Source organism: Maniola hyperantus, chromosome 3 (assembly GCF_902806685.2).
Source record: "Maniola hyperantus chromosome 3, iAphHyp1.2, whole genome shotgun sequence".
NCBI classification, from domain to species: Eukaryota; Metazoa; Arthropoda; class Insecta; order Lepidoptera; family Nymphalidae; genus Maniola; species Maniola hyperantus.
Genome location: NC_048538.1, coordinates 9,534,772 through 9,552,179, shown reverse-complemented (window position 1 = coordinate 9,552,179; position 17,408 = coordinate 9,534,772). Strand labels below are relative to the sequence as shown.

The 17,408-nt window shown below is 36.7% G+C and overlaps 3 protein-coding genes across 7 annotated transcripts; 1 reads left to right on the top strand and 2 right to left on the bottom strand.

Moving 5' to 3' along the window:
* Positions 1–731: 731 nt before the first annotated feature.
* Argl (Argininosuccinate lyase) lies at positions 732–6,997 on the bottom strand. Its single transcript, XM_069509523.1, is given in 14 exon segments — positions 732–1,162; positions 1,774–1,961; positions 3,186–3,529; positions 4,716–4,930; positions 5,008–5,045; positions 5,047–5,089; positions 5,389–5,471; positions 5,473–5,580; positions 5,582–5,608; positions 5,610–5,639; positions 6,587–6,648; positions 6,651–6,696; positions 6,698–6,778; positions 6,992–6,997. Coding segments are annotated over 14 exon segments (1,437 nt in total). The 3' UTR covers positions 732–996.
* A 1,631-nt stretch (positions 6,998–8,628) lies between these two features.
* Positions 8,629–13,466, top strand: LOC117996307 (tRNA methyltransferase 10 homolog A). Its single transcript, XM_034984353.2, has 4 exons — positions 8,629–9,442; positions 9,589–9,735; positions 10,188–10,293; positions 13,315–13,466. The coding sequence occupies exons 1-4, from the start codon at positions 8,930–8,932 to the stop codon at positions 13,464–13,466; spliced, it is 918 nt and encodes a 305-aa protein (XP_034840244.1). The 5' UTR covers positions 8,629–8,929.
* LOC117996305 (probable serine hydrolase) lies at positions 12,803–16,784 on the bottom strand. Of its 5 annotated transcripts, none has more exons than XM_069509185.1 (4): positions 16,552–16,784; positions 16,213–16,329; positions 15,375–15,585; positions 12,803–14,800 (listed from the first exon to the last, which is right to left on the bottom strand). In XM_069509185.1, the coding sequence occupies exons 2-4, from the start codon at positions 16,315–16,317 to the stop codon at positions 14,118–14,120; spliced, it is 999 nt and encodes a 332-aa protein (XP_069365286.1). In that variant the 5' UTR covers positions 16,318–16,329; positions 16,552–16,784; the 3' UTR covers positions 12,803–14,117. The 5 variants fall into 5 exon arrangements, with proteins under 5 accessions (XP_069365286.1, XP_069365289.1, XP_069365283.1 ...); XM_069509188.1 differs by having other exon boundaries at positions 16,556–16,784; XM_069509182.1 differs by having other exon boundaries at positions 16,213–16,414; positions 16,485–16,782.
* Positions 16,785–17,408: the final 624 nt, after the last annotated feature.

Below are 17,408 nucleotides of genomic sequence, written 5' to 3'. Positions count from 1 at the left end.
GTCAATTTTAATACAGTCCGCTAATCCATATTTAAATTCATAATTTTACATAATTAACATGACATAACTTGGCGCAATCATAAACATTAAATCATTAATCAATTAAAATCATGTTACGTTCGATGTAAACACATCAAACGTAATATGATTTTATTATGTACTTTGACAATACGGCAACAAGCAAATTATTTATTGGTCAATTATTTTCTTAAATTAAACATTGTACTTATTGATTGACTAGAAAACTCTAAAAGTAGTCTAATATTGAAAAAAACATCCTACTAAGTACTAAGTAATCAAGTAATACCTGTAGATTATTTTAAAAGTTACAAAATATGGCTGATCAGCCAAGGTTATTTATCTAAAATAAAATAAGGTACGTTAGGAATTATAAAATATCCTTTATAAGTACTAAAAAAAATAGATATAAAATAATAATACACATTGCAGACTGAAAACAGACAGTTTTTTCATTTAATTAAAAACTGCTAAGAGAAAAATCGCATATAATTTGTATTCAATGCTAAGTTTATTTGGAATACTTTACTACCTGAATATTTTGTAAAATCGTGTAACATTTTCAATAATTACTAAAATATTTGTAATTAGTTACTGTAGTAAAATTGTAAATATATACATAGTGTATACTTCAAAAGGGTAAATTTAGTTTTAAATAATATGGTACAATATATGTTTTGAAAAAGTTTTTATGTTTTATTTTATATGCATTTTACCTATGTTGATTTTGTGTAGGGGTTATGGTGTAAAAATACCATACACAAAATTAATTTTTAATTAATACACTAAATCTTTAACAGTTATGATTGTAATTTCAGACAAAGTTGGTAGATTTCGTTGCTTTGATGCCATGTTTTTTTTATAATGATCTTACATTTCGCGGGCCCAGAAAATATATCCAGAAAATGTAGGTATAAATAGATCTTCTGGAGAAATTTATACCTAAAATAAATTGTTTATAATATAATAGCAAATTTTTTATTGCATCTTACAAGCACCCTTGTAGTTTTGCAGCCACTGTTGAAGTCGTTGTATCTGCGACAGTACAGCTTCCCTCGCGGTGCCACCTTCGCTCGTGTATTGCTCAACACTTGCCTCCCACGAGAAGATCTTTCGCAGTTCTTCTTCTGAACCAAATTCAGGACTAGAAAAAGTTGCGCACGATTACATTGCATTGTATTTAGTTTGATGATAATGTGAACGATCATCTAAAAAAAGAAGTAATATAAATTCTAGGTATATTATTATCTGTTTTCAAACGGGATCTAGAGTAGGTATATTCTAAACCAAAAAGCAAACAGGGAATCGAACCTGAAAAGTGAAACCACTTTGCAAGCGATGCTGTCGGTCCGCTATTTTGATGTATAACGCATGTGATTTGTCAACTTGTAGTAAAGCCGCAGTCTAACTGCAACTTTGACTTGGTTTGCAGTCTAAGTATCCGTCTGCGTTGACCCTTAGTTTGGTACTTTGATCAGATACAAACTGCTGACAGGTAATCAGGCACAGTTTTTGTTACAGCTAATAACTTAAATGTAATGCTGCCTGCATACAGCATACCTATTAGTACTCTGTTCAAAAAAGGAAAAGCAGTGTCGGCCTCCCAGTCGTGAGCTTTAACGGTTAAGGAAAACATGGGGAAGAAACTTGCGAGTTCTCCATAACGTTCTCAAAGGTGTGTGAAGTCTGCCAATCCGCACTTTGTCAGCGTGGTAGATTATGGCCAAACCCCTCTTATTCTGAGAGGAAACTCACCATATTTCGACATACTCCCGATGCGGCAAGTTGCGTAAGTCTACGCCCAGTGCTGCGGCGCGGCGGAGCGCAGAGCCGACCAGATGATGCGCGCGGCGGAACGGCACCGCACGCCGCACCAGCGTGTGAGCCAGGTCAGTGGCCAGCATACCAGGCTCCAACAGACTTTCCATCTTTTTGCCATTCACCTGATTCCAAACTTCTACAAATTAAACTAGATGATGTTCGTGACTACGTTCGCGTGAATTTAAGTTTTCCAAACATTCCGTGGGAATTCTTTCATTTCCAAGTTATCTAGATACCTACCTACCCACGACGTCGTCAACATGGGCTTAGGTATTTTTTGAATTCGCGGGTACTCTGTTACTGGTTAAGAAGTCTATGTCCGTCCACGGGATGCATGCAATCTATTTTTAACCGACTTCAAAAAAAGGAGGAGGTTCTCAATTCGTCGGATTTTTTTTTTTTTTTTTTTTTAATGTATGTTCCCCGATTACTCGAAAACGCCTAGACCGATTTTGAAAAATCTTTTTTTGTTTGAAAGGGTATACTTCAAAGTTGGTCCCATTTCAATTTGGTGAAGATCTGATGAACATCTTCGAAGATAGATACTGGAACTCCTCAACGGATAAGAGTAAATTGCTCGCGATCAGTGTAATAGCTTAGTAAACAGTAGACTTTTAACCAGTCATAGCATAATTCCATGGGGCCACTAAAAATTGTGAAATAAATTTTTTTTACAAAAAAAATAAAAACCGACTTCGTTACACAAACACTAAAAATTGAAAAATAATTTAATTTATTACCGAATATATTATGTATACAAGAGTTAATATAGTTCCATAATAATATTTTTTGGGGTCGGTGCCAATGAGGTGCCATGGTGGAGTCCCATAAAAATATGAAGTCTAGACGATTCGCGCAGGTAAAGCTAATTGACACCGGCACCAAAAAGTATTATTATGGAACTATATTAACTCTTGTATACATAATATATTCGGTAATAAATTAAATTATTTTTCAATTTTTAGTGTTTGTGTAACGAAGTCGGTTTTGATTTTTTTTGTAAATTTTTTTTTTCTTATTTATAGACTAGCGCTTGGCTGCAATCAGACCTGCTGGCGAAAAAGTTATTTGGATTTTCAGTCGAATTTGTGAACTTGGAGTTGTTACAGCCTTGTGCTTCGGAGAGCACGGTAAGCCTGGTCCTGCTCCTCCTGTCGTTGAGTCCTGATCTCTCTGGTCGTATCGGATTGCTGTCCCATCACAATGAGAAGGATTACACCTGTGTTTGTACACCAACTCGTGCACTATATCTCCTCCTGCGTAGTTGACTTAGTTGCCGTTAAGATTGGCTGCCGAGTATACGTTATTCTTAAATTATCACTATAAGGAAGCCTTTTAACGCTTACCTTCATAATAGACACTGTCCCAGCCGTTACTTTTAAACAATCAAGCAGTCGGTCATACGATCTAAAAAGGATCTCCTTATCAGACTGCAAGTCCTTGTTATAAGTGCTTGGCAAGCCTTTTAGAATGCAGCAGAACGAAAAAGAATCTCCTAGTAAGAAACCAGCGGCACCGCGCACAAGCTCCAAGCCATCTGGATTTCTTTTCTGAGGCATGAGACTTGAACCTGTAGAGAACTGGTCCGAATGTTCTACGATGCCAAACTCCTGTGAGCTATAGATTATCAGATCTTCAGCCAGTCTACTGAGATGAATGCCGCATAAAGATGCCCAATTCAGAAATTCAACTAGAACAAAATTGAAAAAATAGTAGATAATTCAGTAGGTTTAGTGACCCGAATTCCAAACTTACCATATTTTGATAAGGGTTCTTTGACAGTGTAGGTAGGTAGGTAGGTATACCTATAGAAATAGAATATTATAGCTGACCCGCCCCGGCGTCGCTCGGGTGGAGTATTTCGGACTGGGAGTGTCATCGTAAAGCCGTTGCTTGATACCCAAAATATCAATTCACTATCAGAAATTCTAAATCCCCACGATTTAGGACTTTAGTGCTTTACAGCATCAGGATTGAGGAGTTAGGATCCGAAGTTCAATGATGTAGCCTATGCTTGGTACCTAAATTAATTTTGCATCATCCGCAGTTACTGAAACATTATAGTTTAGGAGTGCTGTACCCTACTCATCAGGGTTTGAGGAGTTGGGACTTGAAGTCTGAGAATAAAGTCGTTGCTTGGTACCTACAATATGAATCCACTATGAACACTTCCTGAATCTTGATAACTCAGGCGGGCAGTAACCCTGCAGCATCAGGATTAAGGAGTTGAATCCAGAATTTTTTATGTGACCACCACGAAAACTTTTTTGTTGATTTAAAAAAAAAATTGCAAATCGGTCCAGAAACCTCGAAAAAATCGATGTAGAAAAAAGAATCACCTCCTTTTTGACAGTCGGTTAAAAACTGATGACCTTGAAATATTTACGGAACAATCTTTAAAATATCCCCTTTCTAACAAAAAAAGAATGAATGAAATCGGACTACGCCTTAATGAATTACAACTCCGTATACATTTTAACTTTCATCCACTCTCCTACGGGAACCATGCTGAATTTCGGGATAAAAAGTATCCTATATTATTCCTCATAGTAAGTATGACCTCAAATCGTACCAAGTTTCATTGGAACCCATTCAGTAGTTTCAGCGTGATGCGGCCGTGATACAGACAGACAGACAGACAGACAGACAGACAGACAGACAGACAGACAGACAGACAGACAGACAGATAGACAGACAGACAGACAAAAATGAAAAAAATTACAGTTTTGGGTTCAGTATCGATTATAGAGTGCCCTCGAAAAAAAAAAAATCAAAATATCTTCAATGTACAGAATTTGACCTGTTACAGTTTTATTATAAGTATAGATAGATAGATAGATGTGGCTTTTGTCTATCCATCTAATAAATAAATTTACCTATATGATCTCGTGATCCAACAGCAAACATTGAGTTTGGCGTAACTTGTTTAAATCCCATACTTTCAGCCAATTTCTTTCGATCAATAGGCAAAGCGCAACCGGCAATTGCTCCACTGCCGAGTGGACAAGATGAAAGTCGATTAATTTGCTCCTCTAATCTGCAAACGTCATCTCGAAACATCCAAGTGTAACTAAAAATATAAAAGCTTATTGTTAATCTTTAGAGTTGGTTTGTGAAATTGTGCCTGAAAGTGGTAAGTAAAACCTCCCTCATTAAAAAGTGACTCATCGAATTGGCTGAGCACGCTGTAAATGAGTATACCCTGGTGGCTATGATGTCTATTTCTTCTGGCGCTCGTTGTAACAGAACCCTTTGACAAAATGGGTAAAAAAATATTTTAGAAATCTGTACGATTCATCTTACGAAATCTCGTAGTTTTATTGTTATATCCATATTTTCTTCCCGATTCCTGATGAATGAAATAAATACTACTTAGGTTAAGTACCTATATATTATATTAATCGATGAGGCCTCCTCACTGCCGCAAAGGGAAAGGAGCACCGCCCAAACGGCGTTACTATAAAATTATATTACGGTTTAAAACTATTCCTGTTTCCGCTTCCCTTTTTTATCATTTACCATCAGCTGAGATCGCAACCAGGACAATGCGCAGTTCGTATAAATTTCTTACAGATATAAGATGAATAACTTCGCTCCGCACTCTTTCCTAGCGTGCTCATCATCCAGAGTTTTGGTGTTGGTAGCAGATTGGTCGTTGCGGCTGCGTGCGGTGTGCAGACGCAGCGCCGCATCGCCGGCATGATCGCGCCAGCCTCTCTCCACCACGGAATGAATATCCTCTTTCAGGGTCACTTAGACGCCCATTGAATCGCCAGCTCTTGCTCTATTTCTTGTTCTACCTTCGTAAATATAATAAACATGTTACAGAAGAAGGAGATTGGAAAGATTTAGAATATAGGAGTTACTTACACGCCTCATAGAACGCTGTTTTTAGGGTTCCGTACCCAAGGGTAGGCAACGGACCCTGTTATTGAGCCTCGCTGTGCATCTGTCCGTCTGTCTGTCTGGATTGGTTCTCATGAACCGAATTAAGTAGCGAGTTGATATGTTCATAGGCTTGTATTTATGTAGGTACTTTAAATGTATTTCTATTGTCGCTCTATCAACAAACAATATTTTTTTTTAAATGGCCGCCATTGTAAATTAGAAAAAAGTAAAAAGTACATAATCTTGTATAGTTCTTGCAATTCACGAAGGCTAGTGAGTGACTCATGCTTGTGTTTATGTCGTAGTTACACTATATGTGTGCGTTTGACAGCGCTTCCTCGCGACTGATTGGTCCGACATGCACGCACACTTACGCTATGAACTCAGTTACCAACGACGTTACCACAAGTAAAGTTCCACTAGCCTTCGTAAATTGCAAGAACTGTACAATGTACGGAAGCCTTCGTGAGCGAATCCAACTCGCATGATAGGTCCGAACAAAATGAGAACTCACTCACCATTTTAACTCTGTGTCAACTGTTATGTCAAAAGTAAGGTTCACCTTTAAAATTAGCATAGGAATAAGGACTAAAATCGTACTTTTTGACATAACAGTTGACACATTAAGTAAATGGCGAGTGAGATCTTATTTTGTACGCATTAGGTATATGTAATCATCCAATGTTAATTGTTTATTATTACAATAATGGCGCGTGTGAAGATGAAGTGGCTCGGGCAGTCCACGTCAAAAGCAACATGTCACCGCCGCTCGTCACTGCTGGGCCTAAGATGATGAATCGTTACTCAATTCAATGGTACAGACCGGACAAAAATGTATGATAAAATACCTACTGTAAACGAGCCCTTGTTGGATTGATTTATTATCGTCTTCTGAAAGATGTCCACTTCGATGTAATTCTGCGCCCATGCCTTACTGCCTCTGATGTCTTCGCGATAAAGCCTCACGTCGAACGCTCAGCGAATCATTCAAACGGCGCAACACCGCCGAAGGCTCTTCTTCAAGCAACCTCCCCAGAGCTTGGTATCTTTCCTAAGCCTAAGTATGATAAGTGCTGTAGGTAAAACTAACTAATCCTAAGGTACCCATCCTAAATAAATAAAATTGACTGAACCATGGGCCATGGTCCCGCCCCATCCATGCATGGGGAATGCATCCGCCCCGGCTTCGCTCTGGGCGGGGTCATTTAGTAAGTACCTATCTATCTATTTAAAATGATAATAGAAACAGTAGGGAAGTACTTACATCCATAATTGTTTATAACGTAAATTGCTATTATATTTGGGTATTTCAGTTCAGTCACCAAGAATTCACTGAAACACTTTAGTTTAATATACTGTCTTTGCTTTACTGTGATTATTATTTATTAAATTCACAAATATTGTAAAAGAACGCAAGTGCTTGCTTCTACGTGTTTGTGTTGATAACAGCAGAGCGGCTGGTCCAGGGCCAGGGGTGTGAGAGTGGAGCAACCGCAATGGGCGCCAATTGCTCGCCTCGTTCGCACTTTTAAAATTAAGTATATCTAAGTTTATTGTTAGTTGTAACTTTGACATTAAAATTATATTTTTTATTCTGTAGGTAGATATTTACTTATCTAATAGCAGGTAAATATTTAAACTTCACGCTTGCTTTATCAATTTGCGAATAACTAAAAAAAGATTTGATTTCGGGGAACGCCAAAACGGAGTCAAAATGCTCCCTTATAAATAGGTAAGTAGGCATCTTTTATGTAACTACCTATAAACTTTTAATGGCATAACTAAAATAATCTTTCGGAGTACATTATTAATATTATTATGAAGACGTATAAAATAATATGAGGAAAAATCAAATCCGGGGCCTCGGGAATAGGGGTGCCAAAATGGACCCTCGCACGGCCGGTAAAACTGATCCTGGTCGGCCCTAAATGATAGGTTGCAACAAGAGTGAGATTAAATTATTTACTTCACTGGTTTTCTTGTTGAACTTTGTTATCATTTTTATGAGTTGCACAAGGTCAAAGAAATAATAATATGTATAAGTATTAAGTAGTTACACGATACAAATTCTTTTGTTGTTTACCTAGTCCGTAGTTATCATAATTTGTTTGGCTTGGAATCTTTACAAAAAACATTTTAAAAAGTTTCATCAAAATCCGTTCAGCATTTGATTTAGCATCCAGCCGTAGCAGTCGAAATTTTTTTTTTAACAACTTACGATGTTAGAACATCACGTGGTCTATTTTTTTAATACAATATAGCTCGGCTCGGCCACCAACGGGCTATCAGATTCTTTGAATCACAAGTAAAAATAATAATATACTACAGTTCGCGTTCCTAGGTCAATATGGCAATCAGGGTGGGGACGCCCCGCATATCCGCACCACACCGCCCGCGCTATCCGGCACCGCGGGATAGCGCGTGCCATAGAATACAATAGGGTATTTTACCTTTTTTAGGGTTCCGTACCTCAAAAGGAACCCTTATAGGATCACTTCGTTGTCTGTCTGTCCGTCCGTCCGTCGGTCTGTCTGTCTGTCTGTCGTGTTTGGCTAGAAACCTACAGGGTACTTCCCCTAGAATCATGAAATTTGGCAGGTCATATAGTTAGCATGATATTAGGGGAAAAAATCTGAAAACCGTGAATTTGAATGTTTTTAAACACGACTATAGTACGGAACCTTCGGTGCGCGACTCTGACTCGTACTTGACCGTTTGATTCTAAAATACATTTTGCATTTGATTTGACCATCATTTGACGTTTTGAAAAGCGAATGTTTATACCATAGAGATCTTGATAGAGATATATTATTATACTCTGAGGTTTATAGTTTTTTTTAATTTATTTTACGGCCCTGGATAACAGTTCTTTAAGGCCTCTTTGTATGTTGTCTAGTCTGCTGTCTGTATCACAGACCAATAACATATTGGTCAATTGGTCTGTATTGTTGTGGTAAAAACAGGTGAAAAAATTACTGTTTTAATATTATTAATTACCGGAAAAAAGGGACTTGGGAGCTTTTCTATACTAAATCAAACACGTAGTAGTCAATTAAATACCTATCTAACAGGAATTATATTGTGTGAATAACCATGTGTGATCACCTGTGGCGATCTCAATGTGATGTGGTGTGGTGATTTTATGTGTTTTTAAATTCTAAACACTGAACAGTGCCAATGGACTATATTTACTTTCATAACAATGGAGAACTTAAATAACGCATCGAAAGAGGAAAAGATTAATGATAGTAATTATCTTAATTTTCATTATACGCTATTCGACGTAAAGATTGATCCCGGCTTAAAGGATGACGATGGCAATGAGTTGCCTCGACCTTTCACGAAAAGTCAGATGCGAAAATGGTTGAAGAAAGTACGCTGGACAAATAGCAAAGCTGAGAAAAGAGCAAAAGAAAAGGAACGCGCAAAAGTGAGGAAGAGGGAGGCTCGTATAGCCAACATTGATCTAGGCCCGAACAGAAAGGCTTTAAAGAAAATGAAATTGGAGAAACCAAAACGAACTATAGGAATTATAATTGATCTTAGTTTTGAGAACTTGATGATAGAAAAAGACAGGTATAAAGTCATAAAGCAAATTTTAAGATGTTATTCTGTTAATAGGCGTTCAGATTCACCCCTCCAATTTTACGTTACTAGTTTTGGAGAAAAATCTAAAATAGATATGTCTAGACATAATGGTTATGAAAATTGGGATGTAAGTTAATGACTGATAAATATAAATTAAATATAAATTTTATTGGTTATCACCCCCATATAAGTATTAGATCTGTTATATAAGTTAAATCTACCACATTTCTATAGGACTTAAAATAAGTATCTACCTATATTTGTTTATTTCAGATAGTCTTTCAAGAAACTTCCTATCTAGAAACCTTTCCTAAGGAAAAACTGTTTTATTTATCAAGTGAATCTGACAATGTTATAGAATCTTTTGAAGAAGATACTTACTACATAATTGGAGGATTGGTCGATCATAACCAGCATAAGGTAAAAAAACACTGAAATTATTCTTAGTCAACTTAGTAGGTTATTACTAACTAATCAACCTTTACCAGTTTGTATAAAGGAACTTTTAAAGGCTAATCTAACTAAATTAACATGTGTTGGGATGCGGAACAATCTGGGAAAAACTGCCATTATGTTATTAATGGAAGTAATTTATAACAGTACGTTTGAGAGACCAAACGTACTGTTATAAATTTATAATTAATAACTATTTAAGTAATCTGTAAAACAAAATTGTAATCCTATAATATCCTATATTTGGCTTTATTTTCAGTCTGTTATTATGTAAAATTATATTGTATGTATCGCTGTTGATTGCAAATAAACGAATAAAATAAATAAAATAAGGGTATCTCAACCCTCAGCCTAACCTAAAGAATAAGACTCAAAGTGAGAAATTACCTTACGAGTTACATTTATATTCTATCATTCAGGGTCTCTGTCATAAGATAGCAGTGGAACAAGGAATTCGACACGGCCAGCTTCCATTGGACAAATATGTCAACATGAAAACAAGAAAAGTTTTAACTATTGACCATGGTAAGTATCTAAAGTTGAAATTAGGATTCATAATAAATTCACACAGTAAAAACAGTTTATATTTCTTTGGTTTGTTATTTCCTTTTAAAAATATTGTACATTTATATACATTTTGAGGTAATAATAAATAATATATATACTTGTAGTAAAACTGTATATGTACAATTTCCGTACATTAAATATATTTTTTAAAATTTAATCAGAGGAACCATTATTATTGATAATAAAGCCCTGTTATTTTTAAAATTTTTGTCAGTTGGTCTTTACAAGCAAACTTTGCATATTTATAGTTAATACTGTGAAATTTAGGACAGTTCTTATCCCGATAAACAATAGGTGATAGGAGATAGGTATATCACTTCAAATGAAAATGACTGAAAATGACCTGGTGATAGTGAATAGCCTATTTCAGCACCATCCACGAAGGCTGTACACCTGGACATCGCCAGATGGCAGATATCGCAATCAAATAGACTACATCTTGGTAAGATCGCGATGGAGAACATCAATCAGAAATGCTCATACACTACCCGGTGCAGACTGTGGATCAGACCACCAACTACTGATCTCAAAGTTTAAACTAAAACTAAGAGCTGCTCGAAGTCTCGAAAAACAGAGGAGAATCGAAGTAAAGGATATCTCAAAGTTGATTATCTGCAAGCAAAACAAAACTGGGTGGAATGGGCTGACGCAAACTTCGCTGAGGAGACACCTGACGTGTTGTGGGAACGAACCAAGAATTTAATCATAGAGTCGGTTGCGGCCTCTGGATCACCCAATACACCACACAAACGACAACACTGGATGACGGATAGCACGCTGGAACTAGTCGAACGGAGACGTGCATTGAAGGCAACAGGGGCAGCAGTTAGTGACTTGAACAAACTGTCAGCGCAAATTCAAGCAGGATGCAGGCGAGATCATAACGCCTACCTTTGCAAAATCTGCGAAGAAATCGATGCGCACGCTAACAGGCACGAGTCCAGGGATCTCTACCATAAAATTCGATCCATCACAAAATCACTCACTTCAAAGACCTGGGCCATTGAAAACAGTGATGGTATAGTGGTTACTGAGCTAGATCACATAACTGAAGTTTGGAAGAGTTATTGCCAGTCCCTGTTCCAGGACTACCAGTCGAAAAACTTTCCCAATACCGAGCCCGGACATGAAGACCTAGAGCCAGATATACTGAAGTCTGAAGTTAGAGCAGCCATTGTGCATCTCAAAAATGGGAAAGCTACCGGTAGAGATGCAATCCTGATTGAAACACTAAGGGCTTTAGGCGATATAGGTGTCAATATCTTCCACATCATCTGCAACAAGATATGGCATTCGGGAACATGGCCAACAGATTGGACTCATACGGTTTTCATTCCTTTACATAAAAAGGGTTCAACTAAGAAGTGTAGCAATTACCGCCTTATTGCACTTATATCACACGCTAGCAAAATCTTGTTACACATTCTGAATGAGCGACTGAAGACCTTTCTGTCCAAGGAGATAGCACTAGAACAAGCCGGTTTCGTTAAGGGAAAGGGTACACGTGAGCAAATCCTTATTGTTCGCCAGGTTATAGAGAAGGCACGAAAGTTCAACAAACCAACATATATTTGCTTTGTTGACTTCTCCAAGGCGTTTGACTCTGTGAAATGGCCGAAACTGTGGAATGTTTTGCTGGACATGGGTACACCGCAACACTTAGTTCATCTTCTCAGACGCCTTTACGAAGATGGGACTGCATCGGTGCGGACGGATGATGTTTTGTCAAAAGACTTCCATCCCAGTGCAGGTGTTCGCCAAGGATGCATAATATCACCGCTTTTGTTCAATGCTTACACCGAATTCATAATGCGCATTACTCTTGAAGACTGGACAGACAGTGTTGCTATTGGTGGCTACAAGCTATCAAATCTGCGCTACGCTGACGATACCACCCTGTTTGCAACCAGTGCTCGTCATATGGAGGAACTACTTCTCAAAATGGAGCGCGTGAGCCTAGAGTTCGGATTAAAGATAAACCGCAGTAAAACTAAGATGATGATTGTAGACCGAGCCAACAATAACTCGCCCGAAGTCACTCAGATTGCGAACTGCGAGGTCGTCCAATCCTACATATATCTTGGTGCTTTAATTTCGAACAATGGAGGTTGCGTAGAAGAAGTAAAACGACGTATGGCGATAGCAAGAACTGCGATGGACAAGCTGAAGAAAATATGGAAGAACAGGAACATTACAAAAGCTACGAAGATCCGGCTCGTTCAAACACTTGTTTTCCCCATATTTTTATACGCTGCGGAGACGTGGACTTTGCGACTGGTCGAGAAGAAGAAGATTGATGCTCTGGAGATGTGGTGCTGGAGGCGAATGCTAGGAGTCTCATGGACCGAATTTCGAACCAACATCTCTATACTCCAAGAACTCGGCATTAAAAAACGACTTTCGTCGATAGTACAGAGTCGCATATTAAAATTCTTCGGACACGTCTCCCGGCGTGAGAGTGACTCGATTGAGCGTCTTGTCGTGCAGGGCAAGGTGGAGGGCACCAGAGGGCGAGGAAGGTCACCCATGCGATGGACCGACCAAATTAAGTCTGCTGTGGGCGGTCCTTTGCACGAGTGTACCAGGCTGTCAGCCAGCAGGGAGAAATGGCGAATGCTCGTGAGGCATATAACATCTGCCCTCAAAGACGTTGCTTCGTGATGACCACGACCGCTCTGCCAAGAGTGATACGACAAAGAAAAAGAAAGAAGAATATCACTTCATAATTCCATTAAAACTAAATGGATTTTGGCAATTCTTTTTCTTTACAAAGAAATTCTTCCATCTCTTATAGTTAATATCTTCGCCTCACCGACTGCTACCAAAATAATATATCATCCTTTTAATTATTTAGAAAATAATACAGTGATCGTTGAAATCCTAAGGCTATAATAATAATTAAATTAAATTATTATTTTACTAACTTTCACCAAATTGTAAACTAATGATTTTGATAATAAACATAATTTTCTCTTACAGTGTTCGAGATTGTCCTGAGGGTTTGTGAGGGAATGTCTTGGCAAGACGCCCTTATAAAAGTTCTACCTTTGCGGAAAGGAGCACACATCTGTCATTCCACAAGTAATAATTCCTCAAATGTTGATAGTTCATGTGACAGTGATAACAATTAATGTTACATGTTTGATTAAACAAATCAACAAGTATTTGTTCCAAATATGTATAAAACATAAAAATTATATTTATTTATACACTTACTAGATATTCATTTGTATAAAATACAAATAGCTATAATTAGAAATATTTATTTCATAAGAAATAAAATAAATTTAATTTGAAAAAACTGTATTCTAATTTTAGATAAAGTGGTCAATCTATTTTATTTGAATTAGCTAGTATTACATTAGACAGATTATTTAGATTTTGTGCTCCCTTTATATTTTAAAAACAAAGCATCACTTTTCACTACCACATTTTAAATTCTGCTTTTACTTAAAAATATGTAAATTGTAATATGACACAAAAATCGTAAACATAAATAAAATCTAATCACATCTATGTAACAAATACGATCAATCAATCAATCAACATCAATAAAATCAATACTTTGATATTGCTTTGCAAGTACCAAAGATTGTTAATTTGTTGTTAATTTGTAAAACCAAAGGTTGTTTAACAGCCAATTACCTAATTCTACTAATTATTTCATCATCATCAATCCAATCGTCGCGTCGGTCCACTACCAGAGCACGAGATCTCTCAGAATGAGAAGGGTTTAAGCAAAGTTCACCATGCTGGCCCAGTGTGGGTGCTAATTATTTACATTACTTTAAAAAACTATGTTTCTTTAAAAAATGTAATATTATAGGTTCTATTAATTCAGGATTATTTAAATGCAAATGGTGAGTAGAGGGTATAAAGTGACACTCAAAATCGCTATTATTCTGCGCAAGAGTTTCGCGCATCTCAACAGAGTGTTCATCCGAAGCGTATGGAGAATCTATTCCTTTAAAGTAAAGCGTTGGACATTTTATTCGTTTCACCATAGTTTCAACAAGTTTCTTGTCTTCAGCACTGAATAATATGTGCTTTAGGCGGGGATCTCTCGAGAAATAGTATTTGTTTGGTTCCTTTGAAGATTCTCTTGCTCCTCGATTTAATAAATATGGCACGCTTTCTTTAGCTACAGATTTAGTTGTACCTAAATGCCATATTTTAATAATTTCTTCCGTTGTATAACACGGTGGTTCGCCTTTAAGATCTTGTAGAGCTTGTAGTTTTCTTAACATTTTCGAATAATGTGCTACAACTCGATTTAAATCATAATCGTCATAAATGAGGCTGTCGACTGCGATATAGAAATCGATATCATCTGGAAAAACACTTGCAAAGCGCATGCCAGCAATTGACCCCATCGAGTGACACAAGAGTGACACTTTATCCCATTTGAAATAATCCTTCAGATAAATGATTAATCGCGGTAAGTCCCATGGATAATACTGCATACCTGAAAAGAACAATCAGTTTCTGTAATACAATTATACTCCAGTAGTATTAACAAAGTTTAAATAAAGACAATATTATAGATGATGATGCCCGCGACTTCGTCCGCGTGGATTTAGGTTTTTAAGAATCTTATTTTCCGGGATAAAAAAAAGCCTTAATATGTGAGTGACCGGGATGCAAGCTATCTCTACAAGTTTCGTCAAAATCAGCTATACAGATGGGCCTGTAAAAACCCTGTCGGAAATCTTTGATTTTACGGGATAAAAAGTACCTAGTCTATGTCCGTCCCCGGAATGCAAGCTATCTCGGTACCAAGTTTCGTCAAAATTGGCTAATCGAATGGCCCGTGAAAAGCTAGCAGACAGACAGACACTTTCGCATTTCAAATACGGATAATTTCGATTATTTCCGTGAATCACAGTTCGTGACAGTTTCTTTTAACCTCAAATAATTATTTGATAGTGATATTTGATACTAATTGATTTATTAGAACCAAAAAGGTAAAATTTTAAAAATTATATGTCGATTAAATTGATCTCGTACACGTATTTTGTAATTTAAAAAGTGAATCATACCTTCTGGTATCCAAGAGGAAAAGCCATGGCCGGGAAAGTCGAGAGCTAGAATCGGGCGTTTATCGCAGAGCATCGGTGCGTAGGGATCCCAGGTCCCTGCATTGTCCTGCCATCCGTGCAGCGCCAGTATGGGCCGCTCGTGCTCGCTCCCCCATAACTTTGCAGCCAAGTGACCCCATTTCACAGGTATTCGTATTTCTTTAACAGGCGGCTGAAAGCAAATAGGATAAACCACAGGTAAACAATAAGTCATAGGTAAATAGGTCAAAATACTGTTTAATTAATAATAATAAAAACTGGCAGTAAAAATTGTAAATACAATAAAAGTTTAGGTGGCTATCAAGATTAACATAATAGGTGATGCTAGTAATATTATTAATGTGCAAGTTTGGATGTAGTTTGTTATTCCTTCAGGCGACAATGACTGAAATTTGGAATGAACATAGTTTATACCCTGAATAATAAATAGGCTATAATCCCACAAAAGAAAACTAAAAAGCGGATAAGCTATGTTTTCTATAATAATATTAGCAAGTAGATAATGCCTGCGATTGCCTCCGCGTGGATTTATGTTTTTAAAAAGCCCTAAGGAAATTTGATTTTTTGGAATAAAAAATAGCCTGTGTCATTCTCATATTACTATGAATTTATCTAATCACGATTACGTAATCTATACAAATATATATTCCTATCTATATTTTAGTTATTTAAAACAGTAAAATGAAAAAAAATCGATACTAGGTAGGTAGTCGATAGATGGGTTCTGTAATAACTTATAAATATAATAGTATATGCATGCACTCTTTTTTTATCTGTAAGAAATTGTGATAAAACTCACCCCAGTGTGCAGTTTTTTTTTCTGAATATATTGCAATATAGGTCTTACGCTTGTGTAATTATGGTTTAACTTTAGAATGATTGGAGACAGCAATCTCTTTGCCATAATGTTGCGTCACTGTAGAGTTTAGAGATACCATTAACAACTGTACGACAAATATAACCGAGGTCGATTGTACGCAATCGCAAGGGTACGCTGCGATCTGCAATCAATGTTAATGTCACAATTTACAGCTGACTGACAAAACTGTTGGTTTAACAATTAAAACCTACCTATGTAGCTAGTAGGTATTTTTACAAGGAAAAATACAAAATACATTTTTAAAACTAATCCACTCACTTGCCTCTATGTTTTAATGATCTTCATGCACAGACTATAAATATTAGGTAGGTATTGTGTTTCTAATTTATCTATTTTGTGTTAATAATTTATCTATTTCGCGCACATTTATATGTTAACCTAAATAACCTGGCTCAGTGAGGCACGCTATGATGACGCTATGCGAGTAATCCCACAAGGCCGTGCGCCGCTTTTATGTTAACCGATATAAGTATATCATTACACTGCTAACTAGACTTTGGACTTCAACGTTTTTGCAATTCATCTTTACTCGTCATATATTCCCAAAATAGTAATATCTAAGTATATTCTATTAGAAGATATCTAATATTATAACTGTTCTGAAAATCGAACTAGCGATGCCGACAGGCTAATGTAGGAAACGAATATCAATAATAATTGCCTCATTAGACACATCCATGTCTAATTGGTCCGATAAATACCATATATCTAGTAGGTATTTATCGGCTATTAATAACTATATACTAGGTGCCTATATATTTCTAGCAACATTGATCCAAGTAATTTATTAGATAAGTAGCTTGAAAGGCGCGCGCTCGCCTCAAACAGCATACTTACGAGTTAATGTAAAATTAAATTAAAAATGCCTGAGTTTTGTAAAATTTCTTTTTTATTAATGTTCTTCAATCTTTGTTTATGTTGCAGCTTTGCGAAGTTATGATTTTGCGATTGCATGGTTTTTTACACTTGCATGCGAATGGATTTTCCGTGAATACATTTACATCATTCAATGTAGGTACTTCAAATATTTATTTATATATTTCACACGAAGTTATCCTTAGTATAGTGAGCAAAGTACACTTATTATAAAAAAATATTATCACTGTGTACAAAGC

Bases quoted from the DNA above. Each gene is read 5' to 3' on its own strand.
- LOC117996307 (XM_034984353.2), top strand. From the start codon at position 8,930: ATGGAGAACTTAAATAACGCATCGAAAGAGGAAAAGATTAATGATAGT. The intron at 9,443-9,588 runs GTAAGTTAATGA...TGTTTATTTCAG, and splicing joins ATGGTTATGAAAATTGGGAT to ATAGTCTTTCAAGAAACTTC. The intron at 9,736-10,187 runs GTAAAAAAACAC...TCTATCATTCAG, and splicing joins TCGATCATAACCAGCATAAG to GGTCTCTGTCATAAGATAGC.
- LOC117996305 (XM_069509185.1), bottom strand. From the start codon at position 16,317: ATGGCAAAGAGATTGCTGTCTCCAATCATTCTAAAGTTAAACCATAAT. The intron at 15,586-16,212 runs GTGAGTTTTATC...ATTTGCTTTCAG, and splicing joins AAAAAAAACTGCACACTGGG to CCGCCTGTTAAAGAAATACG. The intron at 14,801-15,374 runs GTATGATTCACT...TGTTCTTTTCAG, and splicing joins TTCCTCTTGGATACCAGAAG to GTATGCAGTATTATCCATGG.